Genomic DNA, 22,136 nt, shown 5'->3' on the forward strand with positions numbered 1-22,136 from the left:
AGAGCATGCACTACTGAGGGATAGATTCCCTATGGGTTATAGGAAGGATTTATTTTTATGAACAACCCTGTTCTCAAGTGCAAAAATATTTTTATTTTATCCTTCATTAATAGCAAAAGATAATTTGTTTTAAAAGATAATTTGTTTTAAAAGATGATTTTCTGGGCATGAGGTAAGTCACTTTACTAGCACAGTGTTTTGATTCTTATTTTGAGACTGAGTGTAATGTCTCACTTCTGGAGTGTTCAGCCTTTGATTGGTCACTTGCTTTCACAGAGTTCATTAAATCAATATTGAAACTTAATAATGCTTTTGTCTGAAAGTGTGTATATGGTTTAGAAATGGCTGTTACTGATTTTTTTCTTTTTGCCTTTTTTTTTTAATTGCAGTTTATAACAACATCTTGTTTTTAAAAAATACATTTGGAAGTGCAAATTTTATTAACTGCCTTTCTGGTTCCAGGAAAAAGAATGGCAATTTTTCTGCTTGCCTTCAATGAGGCTAGAGTTTCATTCATTGTGAACATACTGATTCTTTGCCAGTAATTTCAAGTACAATTATGAATGTTTCTCAGTGAAACACCCTTTTCACTGTATCTTGATAAATATTTTAAAGCGGTTTGTTTGACCTCTAGTGTTGAGCTGTGAAATTGCACCCCATTGACCCCAAAATATCTTTTATTTCAGAAAAACCAGTTTCCCCCAAATCAGGTACATTGAAGAGTCCACCTAAAGGCTTTGATACATCTGCAATTAACAAAAGTTACTACAATGTGGTGAGTGATAATTTTTTCTTCCATGTGAGCTGTTATATACCGTAGAATGTCATTTAACTAAATGCTCTTACCTGGAAAAAAAAAGCGAACAAGGCAGTCTTGCCAGGAAATACCAAAACTAGATAAGGGTATTGGTGGATTTTCATATAAATAAGATCATTATTTGTTTAATAGAATATCACATATGTAGATTCTTAAACACGGTGCAAAAATTACAGTCTAAAGTAAGTGAATGATATTCATTAGTGTAATATTATGCTCATGTTTTGCTAGTTCCTAATTTCCTTTTTTTCTCCCATCCCCCACATGTGACAATGTTCCCCAATCTCCTTGAATTACTGAAATTCTGCTGTGTTAAACTAATTAAGTATACTTTTGTCCTTTTTGTTGAATAAGAGACTGTTTCAAAATGTTCAGTTTGCTTCCATTGTATTGATGTTTGTAAATCAACTCTGTTGTTAACCTAAGGAACCTCTCCCTTATACTGTGCATAGATTTCACAGCAAGGCAGTACAGGCAGAGTGAGCCTTTAGCACACCCCCCAGGAATTCTTAACCTAGTACTCAGGTACTAGGTTGCATGTAAGAAACATACCCAACTCTGTCTTTAAGTGTGTTGTAACCATGTTGAGAATCATGTATTTATCGAGGAGATACATTGGGAAGCTAAACAGCATCTTACTGTTTTTGTTAAGCACTGCTCCCTGCTGGTGTAAAACCAAACCACAACCTTTCCTTCCCTTTTCTTCCAGCAGCTGTCATGGGTTTTCATTTCTATGTCAGTTTTTAAGAAAGATCATAAAGCATCATTTTCTGGTTTTGTCTTGTGTGGTTGTGGCTTGAATAGCACCTGGAAGAGCAGAGGGGTTTTGTCTGTAGTCCCTAATTGAAAGCTGTGAAGCAGCCTCTGCTCCTCCATCTGGCTCTGCTCCTGCCTCTGTCAGTAGCTGCAATTCTGTGGTGAAGGGAGGGCTACAGTTCTTTGGCTACTGCATCCCATAACTGCTGGTCACAATGGACAGTATCTATGCAGGCACACCCTTCCCTCAAACTGCAGGAAGTAAAGATCTTGCTGTGCTATATCCAGTGACAAAATAGTGGATTGATTGAATTTATTTTTGTTTTCACTCTATCTCTTTATAGTGTTTTTTTTAAGTTGTTGTAGTGTGTGGATGCAAATTTGAGAGATGAAAGCATTCTTAAGTGAAAAGAAGAGAAAGTAAATGTTGAATTTTCCAGGCACCTAAGTTATACCATACAATTTTGAAATATCACCTTTGGTTTGTGTGATTTTTATAATGGTTCCCTGGATAACCCTTTCTAATTGTGGAGGCTCAAGGTACTATACTTTGGGAAATACAGCTGTGGCTGGCTTTTTAAGTAGTTTAATTAAAAAACAAAAACCCAAAAAAATTATATGATGGCCACTAGGGTCCCAAACCCTAGTGACCATCATATACCTACTCTTAGGATTAGTTTACTTTATGTCTTGCTCAGGTGCAACTTTCTTGGTACAATTAATCTGATGTAATGAGATGTCAACTGTTTTGACTGCTAATTACTTAATAACTGTTGATGACACTGTAGGGAGTGAAAAGGACCAGTTCACAATAATATACAAATATGTTGTAAATCACAGCACTGATGCTGGAGTGGTGGCCTTAAGTCTGTCTGCAACGAATTGGATAATTGTCATTTTCACATTTTTCCATAGTGTGGCAAATGACCCTACTTTTTTTTTTTAAGTCACCATTTTATTCTTCTGGTTTAGAAAATGAGAGGCTGTGCTGTACCTTGCCCATTGTTTCAGAGAAGTAAGAGTGTACTGCTGTGTCTGAAACCTAAATTAGACATGTTGGCATTTAGATTTTCTTGAGATACATTTTGTGCTTCTGATGGCAAAATACCTATAGAATATTTTCAATTTCTATTAAATATGTAAGATTTTTGCATGTTTTGCATGTAGATAAGACAAACAGCAAAGCCATTCACTGAAGTGAAATTCTGAGTTGAGTTTTTGTTCTGTCCTAATATCTAAGCTGCAGACATGGGACTTCCCTATGCTATATGTCATCAGTCTGTACTGATAATAAAGTTGAGGAAAAAGCAGATCTCTAAAAAAACTTTTGGCAACTGGTAGCTGAAAGGATGTAGCTGGAGTGAAGGAGTAAATGTTAAAATCTGTGTTGAAGGTTTTCTTGGCTACTAAGATGGAGTTGAGAGTGGTACTCTGGGACTATGTACTATTTTTGGGTTGTTGGCTGTCCCCACATGTGGATGTGCTGAGACTCTATAGTCACCCCAGTTATTTATTGCTGTTTACCCTGGGGAAGGTTTTGTGCAGGCAGCACTTGAAGATACATTTTTTAGACTGAGGACAAAATCAAAAGGCCATTCAGAAAGTGACAGGAGAGGCTCCCTTTCTGGGAGGAGGACTGGGATAGGCTAAGGGAAAATACTTAATGTAAAGAGGAGACTGCTTTCCCCACTTTCCTCTTCTCTTTGCCCCCTTGTAAACACGTTCTTTACTTCTGTGGATTCACAGCTCTGTCTGGAGTTCGTGAGACACAAATCACATGCTTCTAGTCTCAGTGTGTTTAATTGTTGCTCCTTGCACTACATGTTGCTGAGCAGACACATTTGTTATGTATGTACATTTGGCCTGGCTCAGGAATTCGGGTTAGTAGAGAATGCTGAGGTTCTGTCCTCCATGAAATGGTACAAGTCTATAGTAGTAGTGTGTAATATGAACCAGACTTGTGATGAAGCATTTTCTATGTAGAAGTAATTTAGTAGCCTATTACTGAAGAAGTGGGTGTATTGTTGCATGTTATTCCCTGAAGACAGAGCAGGCATTACTCTGAGTTTTATTTTTGCTTCAGATCCCTTGAGAGTTTGTAACTCTGTATCCAGAATAAAATCAGGTTCTCTTCATTTACAGTTGCTTTGAGATTAGGTAGCTATTCTAAAAGCAGGTGAAGAAATGGGCAAATTTCTTCAGTTATGAGTATTTGGATAACCTTATTTCCTTTTAAGTGTTTGAGAAGTAGTAGAAAATAAACACTCCTTTTGAGGTCACACTTTTAAAGTCGGATCAAGTTGTCTACTGAAGTTCATGTAAGTTTTTGAGGGCCCTCGTATGGTATACTTGTGCAGTGCTTTACAATGCCCCTCTCAAGGGCCTGTTTTAAGGAGTTCAGCAAATTCTTGTGAACCAGGAAAATGACATACTGATCACAATTTTGCTCAACTTTGTGATATTTTGGTGAAGTGCCATACTACTGTGATAAAATGTCAGTGTGCTACAGGATCATGCCCAAGTGTATCTCTGAACTCTGCCTTTTCTCCCACTGATTTGGAAGGCAATCATCTTTGTGTAGGTAATTGTAAATCCTTTTTTGGGTGGTAGGGAGAAGGCTGAGGTTTTGTGTGACAGACTGTTAACCATGTTGAATTTTGTGTGCCATGTGCTTGGGAGAGCTGGTGCTTTCTGAGCTCAGCTGTGTGTGCCTGCCATTCATCAGTGACGGGCTGCAAAGGCTGCAATGCTGCTCTGTCATACCCGGGAGGACCCTGCAAATGTTGTGGTGGAGCTGTGGAAACAAGGTCTGGGAGCTCTCATGGGGTCCTGCAGCAGCCAGAGTGCTCAGAGAGCAGGAAAGGGAAGAAAGGTGATTATTAGATCATGTGGAAGAGATGTGGATGTGAGGAATGTAAGGGATTTCTGGTGCCAAAATACTGAGTTGCAGTAATGACTACTTGTCACTTCAAAGCACAGTCCAATAATCCTCACAGCTTCTCAGTGAGGTAGGTAAGTCAAGCTGGAAGAATGCAAGATATCACAGAAATTATGTTTTAGAGCTATGTAAGCAAGGTTATTCTTTAAAAAATGTATTCAAAGTAAAAAAAAAACCAAACTTGTATGCAGTGAAAACTGTACTTGTTTAAAAGAAAGGGTAATAGATTTAATATGTTCTGGAGACTGTTGAAACTGTATATCTCAAGTATTGTGTAACATTGTGAGTTACTAGAATAAAAAGATGTGTGAGTGCATCTCACACATCTTTGCTCTGTACTCTGTACTCTGCACAGGTTTTGTAGCATAGTTTTATTTACAGTGGCATTCATTTTCCTTTTTCCACTCATTGTCAGGTTACTAATTCTAGTTTTTAAGCTTTCTTGTTATTACTTTCCCCTGCCCTTAAGTCTTTTTCCTCTAATCCCATGTTCTCCATATGGGAAAGAATATCCTCAAAGAAAAATCCAAACTAGCACAAGGAAAATAATGAAGTGTGTCCAACGTGAAACTAGTTTTATTTCAAGCTTTTCAGACAGCTGTTTATAGCACAGAATGGAAGTTATCTTTGAGAAAATGGAATAGTGCTGCAGTCTTTCAAGATCTTTAGCAAATTTGTTGATTTTTATCTTTCAGAGTCTTTTAATACTGTTTGGATCTTCATCAGGACACTGTGGTTTTGTCCCTGGCTTTCAGTCTCCTTTTCCCTACTAATTTTTCCTGCCAGTGTAATGACTTTGGGCTGGGAGATTTTTGTGGGGAAAACCATATTGAAAAATATTGGTTTTGCACTTAGTTTTGAACCTCATGGATGCCAAGTACTTTTATATTTGCATTTGAACTCTTTGCTTTCTTTGTTTTATGTATATAAAAGAGAAATGGAATTAGTTAGTGCTATGATTGGCAGAGATATTTTATTTCCCTGGTCTAAAGGGTCAAAAAACCCTCTTAGCTTCTTAAAAATTTGTGTGCCCATATTGTACTTTATGCTGTAAGTTCCAAGTAGCCATAACTTTCCCTGTGACATTTTTCTGTCATAGTGTTTAGCAGAGAATGGAGACATTTTAATTTCAGTTCAAGATTCAGACTTGCAACAAAAGAATGGACTCAAAAATGGTTTCTCTCTCTCTCTCCCCAAATGAATAGAAGCATTCAAGGAATAAGCAGAATCAGTGACACCAATGAAAGGAACAGTGAATTCTTCATTGACATACTGAACTATTTAAAGTTATTTCATCAGGTTTGCATTTAGGAATGAATGGCTTTTTTTATTTCCTAAGAAAGAGTATTGACTACAACAGTGAATAATGCACTCAATTACAGTTGTTCCTATAAATGCTGAAATGAGATATTACTATAGGCTTGGCAAATATGGCATGTAACAAAATGAGGTTTGTGCTGCAGCTTGTGACCACTGACTAGCAGGAAGTTTTTGAAGTTCAGCTCTGTTCACTAAACTGCATTTAATTCTGATGATTCTCTTGCTAAATAACTTTTGGAGGCAAAAAATAAGTTGCCTTCTAAAAGCACTGTAGAACCTGATTTGATTATATTGGAGGATGTGCTAAAGCAGGCTCCCAAGAAATGGCCCAGTAAAATGTTTTCCTGTACATACTTGGGGTTATTCTACTTGTTTGATTTATATTCAGCCAAAACCCAAGTGTGTGTGCTGTATTTTATAAATACCTGGTTTTGCATCAGTCTATTGTAATTTTCTTATGGTAGTGTACTCCCAAGTGTAAGGTTAGGCAGCGCTATTTAAAAATAATGTAATAGTGCTAATTGTATTGGTAAGTGAAGTTGGAAATTACTTGATCTTTGTAAATCTGTTAATATTCAGGTGTTCTAGCAGGTTATTTAGTGCATCTGAACACTCCACTAGCAATATTAGTTGCAATGTGTTGTAATTGAGACTAAGAAACTGACGCTGTTCATTTCTCTTGCAAGTTCTATTGTGCTTTACCATCCTCTGATGATCTGTGACTATTCTGAAGTACATAGGGGGAATAATTACCCCTGGTTTTGGAGGAAAGCTCTGTGTAACTCAAATTTTGCAAAATTGTAGTGATAATCCTGTAGGCTTACCTTTTTTTTGTATACAGCTAAAGGATGGCTCATCTGGTGTAGTGTGGGTTTTTCCCCTGTGAATTTCATAGATGCATAGTATTCAATATTTGCTGATATTTGCATTTTTAAAGTAGGAACTCTCATTTAAGTTTTTCTCATGATAAGTTTTTAGTATGCTTTAAAACTGGTATTGATATATCTTAAAAAGTACCAATTAGCAATTGTCATTTATTGTAGGTGCTACAAAATATATTAGAAACAGAAAATGAATATGCTAAGGAGCTACAAACAATGCTTTCAAACTACCTGCGACCATTACAAGCCAGTGAAAAGTATGTGAGTTTGTCCTGTGTTTTAAATTGAGATCTCTCATGTATTGGGGAGGGTTAACATGGTCAAAATGTGGATGTCAGTGTGAATTTACCTCTGTGAACTGTGTGATTCTTGAGGCAGGGATTGCTTTTATTCAGCTTGCTTGCTGAGTGAAACAGTCTGGTCCTTGATCTAAGAACCAGTAAGCATTTTCTTTTAATGCAATAGATAGTATTAATGCACAGTTAGTCAATAGCTGCAAACCTAAATATGTTTTATTTGCTTTGGCTCCAGGTTAACCTTGACGAATACTTCTTACTTAATGGGAAACCTGGAAGAAATAAGTTCTTTCCAGCAAATGCTTGTACAGTCTTTAGAAGAATGCACCAAGTAAGTATCATGCATACTGGACAGAGTAAATGCTAACATGCAAATATCTTCTATTATTGTACTTGTTACTTATTTTGTTGGGTATAGATTTTTTTTCCTTCAAGAGTTGTTGCCAGAGCAGCACAGTAATAGATGTTTGGAGAATGTATTGATTGTTTGTACAGATACATGTTGCAATTTAAAAGATAGAAATTTTGATGTAGTTTAAAAGAAGTTTTGGATTTTCATGATGCAAGTGCATACCAGTAAGAAAGTGGTGGTTTTGGTTTTGGGGACATGAATTTTAAATATTTTCTTAAAAGTAAGAGAAAGAAAGAATGGAGGAACCTTATGTAATGGTGCAACAGTGGAGAAGGAGGTAAGTGACTTGGATGCAGGACACTGTGTGAGAATGCTTGTACTTGGTATGCTCCTGGCCTGAGCAAAAGTGGCCATCCAAGTGTGCTGGGAGAGGTGTGCAGGATAGGCAGAAAGAGCAATCTGAATTAAATTAAACCCCTCAGTGCTTGTCCTGCACCATATAGGAAGCATGGAGCACAGAAGGAAGGGCATGAAAACACTAGTCCTCCTTCCATAATTTAGGCTGAAGTGGTAACTTGGTATTTTTCAGCTTTTACCACAGCACTTGGACATGTAAGAAAGAAGGTGACCATACTGCCTTTGGATTGTCCTGACAATTTTCTAAACTCCACTGAAAGTGTAATTTACATTCATTACCTCAGTTGTGTCATTTTCTTTGCCTATATTCTAGTTTTGTCTGACCACATGGGGAGCTAAGACAACTTCCTAATAGAAGTTTTCTTGGTTTCTGCCAAGTTAGTAATTTGAAGTGCTACTGAGGGCTTAACAAGTTTCAGTTAGCTGTGAGAACAAGTTAATATCTTGGATGGAGAAGAAAATACCTCTTTGAGCTTTGGATCACTTCAGTATGTGTTGTTTTGACCTCTCCCTCCTCTCCCTGAGCTGCTCTGTGTGAAGCAGCAGCCTTGTCATGACAAAGGAGAGGCTGCATCTCCCCTAGGCAGTGACATATTCCTGGTACTGTTGCTGACTTGAGGTCCCACGTCCTCCCAGCACCTGTCTTCTGTCCCTCTCTCCTGCCTCTAGATAACTTAGATCAGAGAGAGGGGAGGGGAGGATGGTGTGTATTCTTGAAATAAACCATTCTTGAAATGGTCTGTCTGATGCTGTGAGAAAGAAGGATAGTCATTCTGGAAAGTTTGACTTGATCAGTTAAATGTCTAAATCTCAGAATGTGTCCATTTGTCGACATAGTCAAATGTTTCCTTTTGTGTTTTGTCACTGCTCTTTGGTGTCTCCTTTGCTTGTTACCATGATTTTGTTTCTTTGTATCACAAGTTAGGGAAATGAAATACTTTGCGTGGAACAGGCTGTAATCTTTTAAAACTTTTTTAAGGTGGTCTTAAAAATGAGAGGAAAAGAGTATATATATACACCTTTATATATACCTTTGTACTATACCTTTAAGCAAATATTAATACAAACTTCATTTTGACCTGCAATGTAAGTTAAAGTGATATCATAATGGAGCTTCAAGCTCAGAAATCTTCATTAATAACTCTGCTTGGCTTAAACTGTTTTAAAGGACATTATGAAAAGGTGCTTTATTTCTGCTTTCTGCTTAGTGAAATGTTGCTATATAATAAACTAGAGGAACATACTGGGTACTGGTAGGTGGGCAGCAAAAGCGATGCCCTGGAGTTACTGAAGCATTATTGCAAACATTTTGTCTTATTTTCATTTCATAAATATGCTCATCATGCTGAGTTGTATTTTCAGATTAATTTTCATCATAGCACATTAGCTTGAGCATACAGCATGCTCCTGTTTGGAATCTAATCCACTAATCCATCATGATTCCCATCATGTAGAAGAATGCTTGCTCTGCTGCCTTCTTTTTTTTTCCCTTGTCATTTTGCCATGTTTTTTTGGCTGGTGAACCTGTTCTGTAAACTCAGACTAGCTCCCAGGCTGAAAATGGATTTATAATTTTATTTTATTTTTGGCAGAGAGCTTATAGTTCCATCATTGAGGCACTTCATATTGCAACATCCGGTGTGGTGTTTTATTCTAACTTGCCATGTCACAATGACCAAGTGCTGTCCTCCTGCCAATTGTAATGCTGCCAGCCTACCTTGCTTGACAAATTCCTTTTCTTGGGCATGAGAGTTAAATGTTTTTTTTGAATTCCACACCCACCTTGAGACAGTTTGTCATTTGAGTTTTCTCTTTAACAAATCCTGGCATGTACTTCAGTGGCAGAAACTTTCCTGTGCTTTCCTCTTTTTTGCCTGCACCACTTTGGCTTGTTTATCCCACTGGTGTTAAACATTGGGTTGTGCATATGATGCTGTAGTGGGTTCTTTGTGTGTTTTGGGGGAAATGTTGTTTGGGTATGGTTTGGGTTTAGTTCTGTGCCACCCTCCCACCCTGCCCACAGCCTTGAAGGTCTTCTGGTTCATTGTTAAAGGTTTGTCCTCTTTGGACTTTTCCAGGTTGGTGTTATTTCCACCTTTGTAACTTCTCTTCTTAATTTACCAAACAAAAGTAGTGTATGGAATAAATCCAAATAGCATTGAGTGAGAATCTTCTAGGTGACAGGCTTCAAAGGTGGTTTTTTTTGGCTGATCAGCTTCCAGTGCACTTGGTTCAGGATGGAAAAGAACTGTAACAGACAAGGCAGAGAGATTGTTGGAGCCTTCAGCTGTGAAAGAGCAGATTTTTGACAGTGAAACATAGCAAGAGTGTTCTTTGCTCTGGTCTCTTGAAGACAAAAAGGGGTCCAGTGCTCTAGGTCTCATTCCAGGTCTGTGGTCCTGTGCCAAAGATCAGTTCTGCAGTAGTTCACACAGCAGAAGAGTCTCTGTGAACAAAGTCAGTGTCCATCAGGTGATCTCTGGCCTGATACAAATGATCTCGATTGGAAGTGTTGCTCTTTGGGTATTTTTGTAGCAGGAGAGTGGACCTGATTTGATCTCCTGCTCCAAAAAAGATTCTTCCATTCACCTGGTAGTAGAAGTTGTCAGTCCATGGCTGTAATTCTCAGTAAGGAGGGACACGTGACACACAGCCTAGCTGGTGACAGCAGCCTATATGACATGATATGATGGATAGACATGATCTAGATACATAGATAGATCACAGATAGATAGATATGATCTAGGTATGAGCTCTGTAGCAAATGGAAGTCCTTTATGTAGTATCACAGGCTTACCTCCTTGCCCTGTAACAGCCATAGCTGGGGTTTGTCCTCTCTTTCCCTCATGTCCCTGCTCTTGCAGCCACAGGAACTGTTGTTCTGTGTTGAAGTGCAAGCAGATACTTCATGTTTGGGGATGATTCTGAAGTGGAATGGAATTTAAAAAAACTTCAAGCAACAAAAACAGAGAGGAGAGGCCAGAGTGTGAGGGAGAGACTATTTAAATCTATCCAAATCTCACTAGTATTTCAGGTTTTGTTTTGGAGTGCAGATACAAATTAAGTCCAAGTCCCAGTATCATCCTTTACTTTTGGTTATCATGAGTATCAACAGAAATAAGGCTGTTGATATTAAAGGAATTTGATTGCAGTGTCTTTAGATATCCTGAGACAAACATGCATAGTACCTGATGTCTGAGAGATAAAAGAATTAGACAATTAGTGAAAGGTGTGGTAGTGAAGAGGGTGAAAATTAGACTGAAGGATTGTGAATAAGTTGAGTAGTGCCTAGTTGGTGCAAGGAGTCTCTCAGAAATTTGCAGTGGCCCCTTATTTCATAACTTTGTTAACTGTGAAGCCTCAGGAAGTAACATTTAGTTTCTTCACAAACTGCATCCTTTGGGGCTCAATTACACTTACTTTTTATTTCTTTCTTCAAATTGCCAAGCACTGTGTGCCTGTTGTAAGTCTGCAGGAACAGAACTGATAGCTGTTGGATGCAACTCCAGCAAGCAGACAATGTTGGGTAGGTGAGATGTAGTCACATGGTGATTCCTCTAGCAAGTGTACAACAGCAGAGGCTTTGTTATGGTTCATTTACATTTGCAAATAGAATTAAAACATGTATCTGGCCTTCTTTTAACAGAAGTTGGTATAACTTAAATATATCTGTAAATATTTATATGTGATTCCTTTTTAATGGAATTGTTAAATATGAGAATAATGTTGGGATGATAACTTCAGAGTAAACTGTAAAATAACTATGGTCTTTATGGAGCACATTAATTACTAAAAGGTTTATATGATGTGGTGATAGGCATTAAATTGTTGATTTTTTTCAGCAGGTAAAAGACACATAGTTTATCTCCTGAAAATAGTAGAGCACTTGCAACTAAAATGCATGGATTAGAAAAGTTAAAGGGGATGAGTTACCACCCCCTTACAAAGTCTATTAATTATTTTAATTCAACAAAGAATGTGCTGTATAAATTGGCAATGCATGTGCAACATGTGAAAGAGAATAATGTCAGTCTTTGATTCTGCTAGAAGAACAGCAGACTGAGAAGACACAGATGTCTGCTTGGTGCAAACAGCCATAATTCACCCTCCACCCCCATCACTGTAGTATGAAATGGGAATTTAACCATTTTTAGCAACTGTTTATTGGAGCCTCTTGCTATTTAATACTGAGTTATATGCCTTGAGTATGTCTTCAGAGTTTGAGACTTTGGCTGCATCTATTACTCGAAGAATGTATTATTAGCTCATGCTAGATTTATTAAAGGGGGCCAGCTGCTTGGCAGGAAATGCTGCTTGGCAAGGCTGTAAGAATAGCATTCCCTCAGTATGCTTGGTTTTCCCCTAAACACCTGCAAAAGCAGCCACTCTATTGACTGCAGAATCCAAACTTTTTAAAAATAAAAGATGCAGACTTAAAATATGAGTCCTAGCCTTTGATATAGGGAGTGTTGATACTGTGACCTGAGTGTCTGGTGTGATGTGTTAGCTGGGCATTCAGCTGTCGTTTTCTGGGTGTCTGTAATGAATGTTGCTCTCAAATAAGAGAGTATGTTTCCTCTGACTCACATTTGGAACACCTCTACAGTCAATTTTTACTTCATTTTGGGTGGTCTTCCCACACTGTGCAGAGGGACTGAACAGCTGATTAGGAGACAGACTTACTCTTTTGGAATTCGGGGGAGAATTGCTTGGGAACTTTGAATTTTGACTGCTGTGAGCAAACCTAAGGACTGGGACAAGATGACTGTGTTTGAGCAGAATGGGAACATCCCCTGCCTGCAGGAGTGGTTGTCCTGGAAAGCTGAATGGTTTATTTCCTATTGAAGTTCACTGGAACATCTCTCACTTTTTTCTAAAGGGGAAATGCTTAATATTGATGTTTAGGAACTTTATGTACATGTCTGGGACAACAACAGAAAATACTGACTTGTGTAAAATTTTTTTTCCAGGAAAAAAAATATTATTCCAGAAAGAATTGTTGGAGCTAATCTTAGAATGAAGCTCTTTGACTGTTAGCAGTATTTGCATCAAGTACTCAATGAGGGCTCATGTGAAGAGTGAAGTACTGGTTTTGAGAGTAGTTAAAAAGATTAACAACAACAGTAAAATCCACTGCCATGTCTTGCAAAGAAGCAAAAATTCAGCATATTTATTTTATGCAGCCTTTGTGGAAGGAGAGCAAGTGCATGGAGAAATTGAAACATTTAATCTTGCACATGTACAGTGGTTTAGACAAGATGTCAGGAATAAGTTTGTAATCTAGGACTGATGAAAGCTGGTGGCCCATCTTCTGGTTAAGTTCAGTGTGGGTTATACAATTGGCCACACAGCCTTCTGCTGAAGAGGCTTAGTCCTTCTAGTGGGAGCTGCTCTTTAGAAAAGAAGAGTTTCATCCCTTCTGTCACCCTTATGTTATTGCTCAAATCCAAAACATGGTCCCCTACCAGCCACTGTGAAGAAAATTAACTCTACCCCAGCCAAACCAAATATACACTGCTTTTTTTGGCTTTAATTTATTTCTCTGTCTGGTTGGTATTACAGTATTTTTATGTTTATTACTCTGTTTTTAGATTGCCTGAAGCTCAGCAGAGGGTTGGAGGATGCTTTCTAAATTTGATGCCACAAATGAAAAGCTTATACCTTACATACTGTGCCAACCACCCATCAGCAGTAAATGTCCTCACAGAACACAGGTATGTTAACTTTGTGGTCTTCTGAGTCTGACACAAAAATGCAAAATACACACTTGAGAAAATACAAATATACACTTGAATTGTAAAGCTGTGATATCTCTTTTGGCATGTTTGTTGTGGTAGAACTTGTTTGAGAAAAAACCCTATACTTGTAAATAAAAGACTAAATGACCCATAAAACAAAGCTGTTTCATGTGGTCAGGACAGCTTGTCACTTTTGGCAGTGTTTTATCAACTATTTGAGAGAATTTTTTCATTGAAAGAACGCATGCTGCACTCTGAATGTGTAAAACAATTTCTACTGATTGTCGTCTTTCTTTTAAAAATGTTGAGATAAAAATGAGTTTGTGCAATTATGGCAAAACTGACATGACTTAGGCTTCTTAGACAGTTGGTGCATTGTAACTTAGCCCTGTAGATGCCTGTATATATGTCAGAATGTATTATACCCCTTGCTTTGCTTTTGAGTGGTATGAGAGAGAGAAGTGTGAGGTTTACAAAATCACTATTTTCTGTAAGAAGTAGGATGCTTAGTTAACGTGATGTAGATTGCTCAGCTTTTGGACAGACCTTAAATTTGCATGGAAGATGCCCTGTATCATCTTGAGGGAAAAGTACTGAGGCCAGAATTTGATTAAAATAGTCAGCTTTCACAAGCTTTTGCTATATACTTGTGTTCTGAAGTAACCTTGTGCCGCAGCAGCTGTCAGTTTGGGGCTATTTATGCTTGCTTCTGGTGCAGGACAGAGCCCTGACTTCTTCTTGGAGGTCAGCTATAGTGCAAATTCTCACAGGATATATGTTCTTCTTGCTTCACACACCCCTCTCCTCTTTGTCTTGTTGTGTTGGACTAAAGTAAAGATATTTTGAGTACTCTTAACACTTAGAGGACCAAGAGGATCACAATAGATTTTTTTCTATAGTGCTAGCTTCTTTCAGGAACTCAAATTTTGTTTTAACAGCCATGTTGTGGTATGTTTGTGAGCTTTACTCATAATGTTATGAAGAAAAAAAACCTTCTAGTGACCAAATACTCTGAACTCTCATGTCTGTTAATAATACATGTAACTATATATTCCAACCCCAGCTGGAAAAACCCCAAGCTGCAAATTCACATTACAGTATAGGCAGAAAGAAGGTAAGTTTTTGTCATTAAAATTCAGCAAGACAAAAATATTTTTAAACTTCCCTGATGAAATCCCTGTGTGTTTGCTTTCTTTCAATTTACCCTTTTAGTACCATTTTCTGTAAATGGTTTTTAATACTCTTGGGATTAGAATTTTGTTTGTTTGGGTCTCTGTGCTCTTTCCCAGATGTCTGTGATTTAACCTATAGATGGAAGATGACATGTGACAGCAAAATGATCATCTACATTTCTTTAGATTTGGGGATATCTGTAAAGGATTATCTCAGAACTTGGAGAAACGGTGATAGAAATGTGAGGGAGGAAAGCTATTTCTTCTGCAAACGGAGAAGAGAAACATTTCTTCTCTTTCATGTTTCTTTTTGTGTAAGATGTCCTAAGAAAAATTCAGCTTCAGGTCTCTAAAGTCAGCCTGACAGCACATCCTGGTGGAGAGAATATAAGTATGATAAAGGATAATTTGGTTCTGGAAGTTTGTTTGTATGAGATAGCTCAAGGGAAGACAAGTTGAAATGGACAGTTTTCTGTTTAATGCTGTTGTGTTACTAGGCATGAGCCAACAGAATTGCATCCTAGTCTTTCTGATTACCCAGCTTTTATTATTCTATTACCTTAATTTTTGTTGTTCAACATTGCTGGAGGTAGCAAGTGGCCTGTCTAAATATTCTGCTTGAGACAGCTGCCATGAAGAAATCAGAAGGTGGCTTTAAGCAGTTCTGCATCTCTGCCTCTCAGAATGCTGGAAAACTTCTGAATTACATTATTTCAGAGCAGAGGAAAAGAGAGAAATAACAAACTGCTTGGAGGCATGAAGAAATGTAAAATACTCAGAACTGTCTCTTTGTCTGTTTAGCTGAAATTATTTTAGTGTGTAAAAAGTCCCCTATAAACCTAAATTTTAAAGTTGCTGTGAGGGTTGAGGACAGCCATGATTGTAGTAATGGTGAAACAATTACACTGCAGTTTATACTGGGTAAAATACCAAGGTTTAAGGTTCTTAAGGAAAGGCAATGTAAGTTGGCTGTTTGTCAGTACAATTTTAGAAGAGGGTCCAAACCCATGTGTTTTAATACTAGCAAAAATAGGGCAAAGAAATAAGTGTATGTGGAATACTTGGACTTTATTATCGTGTTGGTAGCATCTGTGCTGTTCAGTAGCATTTTTGAGAAGAAAAGGGAACTGTCTGGAACAGTTTGATTTGGAACATAAATCCTTACTGTCTACAGAAGGTTATTTCTTGCCATGAGCTGTGTGCAATTCATAAACTGAACACATATACTATTACTGTACCTCTGAAAGCCTTTTTACAAAAAGCCCTTAGCAAATGTCAAATTCTTATATCACAAAATTAGTATTTTCTTCTCAGTTTATTAGGGTGCTTGTTTTTCTGGGAACCCATACCAACAACAAAAAAAATCTCCAAGATAATTGCTCTAAATGCAGATTTAAACTTTTTTTTTTTAAATATATGACTTTTACTATTTTTTTTTACTGTCACTGGCTAAAAAAGCTTTAAAGAAATTGGCTAAAGCATTAACTGTTTTCTTTCTTCAGAGTGATTGGATCACTTACATTAAAATTGTAAGCAGTTGTCTGGTTTGGTAATGGGGATTTTACATGTCATTTTCTGAGCTATCAATGGTGCTCTTCAAGCAGTGTTGTGAGATCTGTTAAAATGTTGTTGGTACCTTGTAAAGTCTCTGTGTTTATGCGTAGGTAAAACATGATATTAATGTGCTCAGTAGTACTGTACACTTGTAGAGAAAAACTTTCTTTGAATAGCATTCTTGTGAAGTCTGTTCTAAATAGCAGTCCTGGGGTGGGGTTGGAGATGTAAAAAAAGGGCATTCAATTGGAATCTGACTGTCTTATTTTTCCCTTTCTTTTAAATGCCATCCACTATGAATGCAAATCTGTTTCCACTTTATCTTTTGTCATTTGTTTCTTGATCATATGCAGCAGCAGCATGGGGGCTTTCATTCAGTTAATGCAGAAGAAGGGTTTGTGTGTGCATATATGTTCATGTGTGTGCATGTTTATGGAAATACACAGTCTGGGCTGAAGGGGATCAATTCTGTTATTTCAAGAATAAGATATTTATCATGTTCAAATCTTCAAAGCCACAAACACCTTTCATTTCATTAAGTTAAATTATTAATAGTCAGACTATTAAAGTCATTGGAGACCTGAGTTTATGCGAACATGCAGAAAGGGGAATAAAGCCAAATGCAGCCCATATGTGAGTTCAGGTTCCAGAGCTATGTGTTTCTGAAGATCTATTTGCCTCTGATGATCACAGCAACAACAAAATCTTTCTCTTAAGTTTGGGAACAGATTCTTTTCTTGGTTCCAGTTGTGGCTTTATAAGTTTTATCCAGGTGTTAAAGTTTGTGTACAAAATAATTTCTCCTATTTTATACTCTCTTCAAATTTGGTAGATACCTTTTTGTCTCAGGAATTATTTTGGAGCTATTGCATACTTTTTTCCCAGCGTTTAAATTCCTTCTGCTTAATGAATCAAGGTCTTTGAAGGATTAAGTAATTTTTCCTCAGATTTGTCATTGTATCTTGTAATTGACTCTTAAGCCACTGGCTATAGCTGAAGAGGTGGAGTTTGCCAGGTACAGTTGGGTGGTGCTCTGACAGAGCTCAGAGTTTTCCATGTTCCCTTCTCAGAGTGGCTGTAGTGCCACTGTACACCATCCCTGTTTTATTTACTTTATTCCACAACAGTCCCAGCTTTTTGGCTCCATTGTATCAGGTTTAGTTTTGCTTGAAGATCCCAGTTCACATCCAAGGATAGGTATTCCACTAGTTGGTATTATTTTAGGAGATAATTTTGCTTGCTGGTGAGACCAGTACTGCCTTGAGGGTGTAGAGTTCAGTCAAAGTAGCACTGTTCCTGTGTGTGCCTCTGATCATAAACATGTGCTTGCCTTCCAGTATAACAGAACAAGAACTGAAGGTGTGAAAGAGTGAATGTCCTGCAGATTAAAATGCACAATTGGATACAAAGTACAGAAATGGGTAATTGGAGCAGGATAAGGAGTGCCAGGAACATGAAATGCCACCTAGCTGGAAAAGATCACAAGCCACAAAGTTCAGTGCAACAAGAAAGTCTAGTGAAAAGGAAAAAGAGAGCAGGCAGAAGCTAGGACTGGGACTTCCTATGGACTATATCCAAAAATGATACTTGAGTAGGGGATTTACTGGAGTTTTGATAACATAATTTAAAAAAACAAGTGTAACAGGCTCCACTGATCAGTGGACAAAAAATTCTTTTGAGGAAATATGGACAGTACAGACCCAATAACCAGCATCAGGTATGTAATTTTGGAGGGGTAGAGTGGGGTGTTCAACTTTTTTACTTTGTTTAAACAGCAGTATATTGATTTTAAAATAGAAGAAAAATCTTACCAGAAGAAAATTTGATTTGATGAAAAGGCAGTTGAAAATGACTAACACATCTGCCTTTTTTTTTTTATTTTGCAAAGTGGCACATATCAAGCCAGTTCTCAGCAGCAAGAAAGCTATGCACAAATCTTTACTTGTTGAAACATTAATTTTGCTAGATTCTTCTGTTCTCTGAGATAACATGTCCCAAACATATTCTACACTTGCATCACAGACCTAGCAGTCTGGATAAAATTTGTGGAGCTGGAACATGACAATTACTCTGAGTAACTGGAGCGTGGAATACAGATCAGCTTGAGTCAGAAAACTCTTTGTGCTTCCCCCACTTTGGTGGATCCCTGAGCCTGCAAGTGTGCAGGCTGATGTCATAGGCTGAGCAGCAGTCTCTGGGAGAGGAGCTGGGCTGGGAAGTGTAGCCCTAGGAAACTAAAAGCTGCAGCAGAGGGGTTGCTGAGCTGAGCTGTGTCACAACGCTCTCAAAATGCGGTGCCTGTGTGCAGTCCTCAGACCCCTCAGCAGTGATAGCTCATGCTCCATCTATTACAAACAGAGACCTCCTTCAGAAGTGTAAGTTGTGATTTTAAATGTTTGCATTTTTAGTTCCTGGATCTGCTTTCCTCAAGGTTCAATGGCCTTTTTTTTTGTTTTCCTTCTGTTACTTGTAGGCACATCTGAACTTTGTTTTCTTCCCTCTTCCAGTGTAATTTGCAGCTTTTGAGGCAGCTGTTCCGAGAAGGATTTGAATATATTAGTAGGGCTTAAAGACAGTTTTCATGGTGACCTTTAAAATATCTCAAGCTGTGAACCAACTCCAGTCTGGAGTGGGGAGAACTCTTCAGCTTGTGATTTCAGAATAAATGAAGCACAGGACTTTTGTATGCTTCTCTGCATTTTATTGTGTAAAGTGATGTGAGTGGTGAATTAAAGTCTCATCTGCCTCTTTCTGAAAAGCTACTTGCTTAGGCAGTTGTGACTGAGTTGATGATTTCACTGTTCAAAAGATTTTCCTGTTCAGCTAAATGATAGCTTTTTATTAAAACATACTCTTAGCTGTGGGCTGGAGTTTAATTTAGCACATACTGCCTAGGAGACTGTGGTACTTGCAGGCATCAATTGAAATCGTGACATGAAAGAGCCATTGTCTTTGGCAAAGCAGCTGACACAGGCTTTTTTCATGTTGCAATTAATTACAAAACAGTTGTGAGCTGTTGTCATGTTCCAACAGCATTGTAACCCCCTATGTTTCTGAAAGTAAAAGTAAACCCTTCCATTGTGTCTGGTATGCTATTTGTCTTTTGTGACTGAATGAAAGACACTCGCTTTAAGCTTTGAGCTGAAATAACATCCACATTTTGATGGATATTTTATGTCCACAAAGCTGCAGAGATGCCAGATGAGTAGAATGCTACAGTGGTCTGCATGAAGGAACTGCTCAGACAAAATTTTGGGTACTATTGTATTAAAGGAGTGTGTGCCTGTGCTCAGACTAGAGCTTGAACAAGCAGGCATGTCAAAACTTGTCAGAGGGAAGCGTAGAAGTGTATGAAAGAAAACATTGTCCTCTTGGGAATGTTGGGAGGAAAACTTCGTCATTCAATTTTAATTACACCTATTAACACTGCTCCCTGTTGATGCCATTGCTAAGCCTGTTTTTCAGGACTGTGTATGTTTCAGGTGAGCTGAGGTTTAAACTTGCTTCATAGATTTCTATATTGTGATTAAGTAAAACAGGTGATGATCAACACCAAGTGTCACTTGAGCGGAGAATGGCATAACCACTGAGTGCGTTTAAAGGGATTGCAGAGTAGACAGTGAAAACAAGATAATACCAGCTTTTTATTTCAGGTTTCCAAGAAGTCATTCTTAATTCAAGCTACAGTAAATTTTCCCCTGTTTTTTCACATATCTTTCATAATGCTGAAGTTGAAGAAATGGAACAATGATAATGAAAATTAGAAGTGTGAATGTGGGTGAAAAAGTAACCAAAGTTTCTCCTACAGTAAAAGCATAAAAAAAAGGAGGAGGGGGAAGTCCGTACATTGTCTGAGTGAAGAGCTTAGCAAATACTATTTCCATAAAGCATTTGTATGCACTCAACAGTATGGAGATGGCTGAAGTAACTAGGAATGGGGGGTTTTGCCCTTTAGCAGTCTAAGGGCAAAAATGAAGACTGTTCAGAGCACTGTTAAATTGAGTAGCCTGTGGTATTTGAGACTGGCACATCCTGTGGAAATGCAGCTTTGTAGGGGTGAGAGAATCTGTGTAACACACTTATGGATTGTGCTGCCTGAAATGGGGAGGAGTAGTAGATACTGTAAAAGGGCAGAGTTGGAAGAATGAGGCAGCAGGGGCTGTGTCTGACTGAAGCAAACAAAATGCAAAGAATGAGTTTAAACAGCTACTTCCTCTTGGTTCTTGTAGGAAATGTCTTTAAGAAGATGAAGTATCGAGTACTGTGTGTAACCTGACTTTATGATGCTGAAATGGGTAGGGCTGATTACAGGTGCAATGAATGGATATAACAGAAAAGTAATGACTTGCACATGATGAGTGTCATACACATAGGGAATTGAAATTTAAAACCAGTGAGTGCTGTCTGGCAAAAGGGCTTTCCTGGTGAACTTTGGTAAAGCTTCCTGTGTAAACTGGGTGTCATACCTTTATTACTTGCTGGAAGCAGTTTCTTTTCTTTTAACTGAGTCAGGAGGAGAGGAGCTGACACCACACTGTAGCCAGGAAGCCTGATGTTTCAGGGAATTACCCTGAATACTTGACCATGAAGTGGTAAACCCAAGCCACAGTGCAAGTCAAACTCTGTAGTTTTGTTTAGGGTGCCACTGCAGTCAGCTGTCAAGTTCTGAAGTGGTGTGATTTTATGCTACGCAAGGGCTGTGATTAAGGAAAAGTTAGGCAAAGTAGGTCTTCAGCCTCTATGTATTCAGAGCTGCCCAGCTTTACTTAAATTTAAATTTAAGCTCAAAAAGTACTCGTGTTCATCTGTGTTGCATTACAATAACCCTTCATGCAAGGTATTGTAGGAAGTTTTTTGAGGTGTTTTAATTTTGGCTAAAATCTGTTTATGTCACAAGCTGATTTAGAAGGCCTGGAGTTGCTGATATATCCTGTTTAAGAGGGATGCAAGGTCTTTCCCAAGTGTGCCCAGCTCTTCTCTTTGCATCTTTAAAATGTACAGCAGATGTTGAAAAATCCCCTCACCCTCTTTCTGCACTCTGTAGTTAAATGCAGCTGAAATGGCACAAATGCATACAATGAGGAGAGCCTGGGCCTCCTTAGAATGGGGACAGAAAGCTCTTGAAAGTGTGGTGTGAAATGATGATGGACCTGACAATTCAGAAACAATGCTGTCTATACATAAGTAAGGTGTAGTGTAAGTAAATTCTAATTAACTAATCCAAAGACAAATAAACTTGGAGTAAACTGTGTGGAAGAATACATTCCTTTCTGTGAACTGGGGGGAACTTAGGTGTCTGAGAGGTGAAGGATCCAGGTGGGATGGTGGGTAGAGCACTTACATTGGGATGGGGTGGGAAGCTCACAGCTCATAGAACTGTGGAATCATTTAGATTGAAAAAGACTTTTAAGATAGAGTCCAAATGTTAACCAAGCACTTCCAAATCCACCACTAAACCACACCCCTAAGCACCATGTTTGTGTTCTTGTTCTGTTGTCTTCATCTACTTGGACAAATGACATGAATAATCAGTGTCACTTGTTCTGCAATGGGAAGGAGTGTGTGTGTCTTGAATGCAGTAAGATTTTACATTTTTAATAAATGACTTTCTGAGTTTTTACATAGATTTTTGCCTTTAGAATTGTGTTCTTTTACAACTTGTATTTTATGAAGCCTGGCAATCAGCCCAGATGCTGCCATATCTTCCATTCTGAATGGAGAGGGCTCATTTTGTTCTTGGTGATTTAAACTCTTGAAAAGCTAGTCCTCCTCCACCACAGTCCTTTAAAATCTTTGCATTGTAAGCAGAAGATGTAGCTATTTTGTTTCCTTGATAGCAAAGGGAGCTGAAATTCTCAGATCTGGTGTTTCAACTGAGTTGCTGTAAAAGTTGAG

General features: G+C 38.1%; 1 protein-coding gene across 7 annotated transcripts in view; it reads left to right on the plus strand.

Moving 5' to 3' along the window:
* Positions 1-22,136, plus strand: part of ARHGEF7 (Rho guanine nucleotide exchange factor 7) — a 116,148-nt gene that overhangs the window by 59,463 nt on the left and 34,549 nt on the right. For all 7 annotated transcript variants that reach the window (XR_011679729.1, XM_071430624.1, XM_071430625.1 and 4 more), the window contains 4 exons: positions 687-775; positions 6,875-6,969; positions 7,244-7,339; positions 13,369-13,491. Coding sequence is in view for 6 of the 7 variants with exons in the window: in XM_071430624.1 (XP_071286725.1) it covers positions 687-775; positions 6,875-6,969; positions 7,244-7,339; positions 13,369-13,491 (403 nt within the window). In the remaining variant the exon portion in view is untranslated. The remainder of the gene's footprint in view (positions 1-686; positions 776-6,874; positions 6,970-7,243; positions 7,340-13,368; positions 13,492-22,136) is intronic.

The sequence above is a fragment of the Agelaius tricolor genome, unplaced genomic scaffold (genome assembly GCF_023055355.1).
Source record: "Agelaius tricolor isolate 1412-34295 unplaced genomic scaffold, bAgeTri1.0.p SCAF_7, whole genome shotgun sequence".
Lineage (NCBI taxonomy): Eukaryota > Metazoa > Chordata > Aves > Passeriformes > Icteridae > Agelaius > Agelaius tricolor.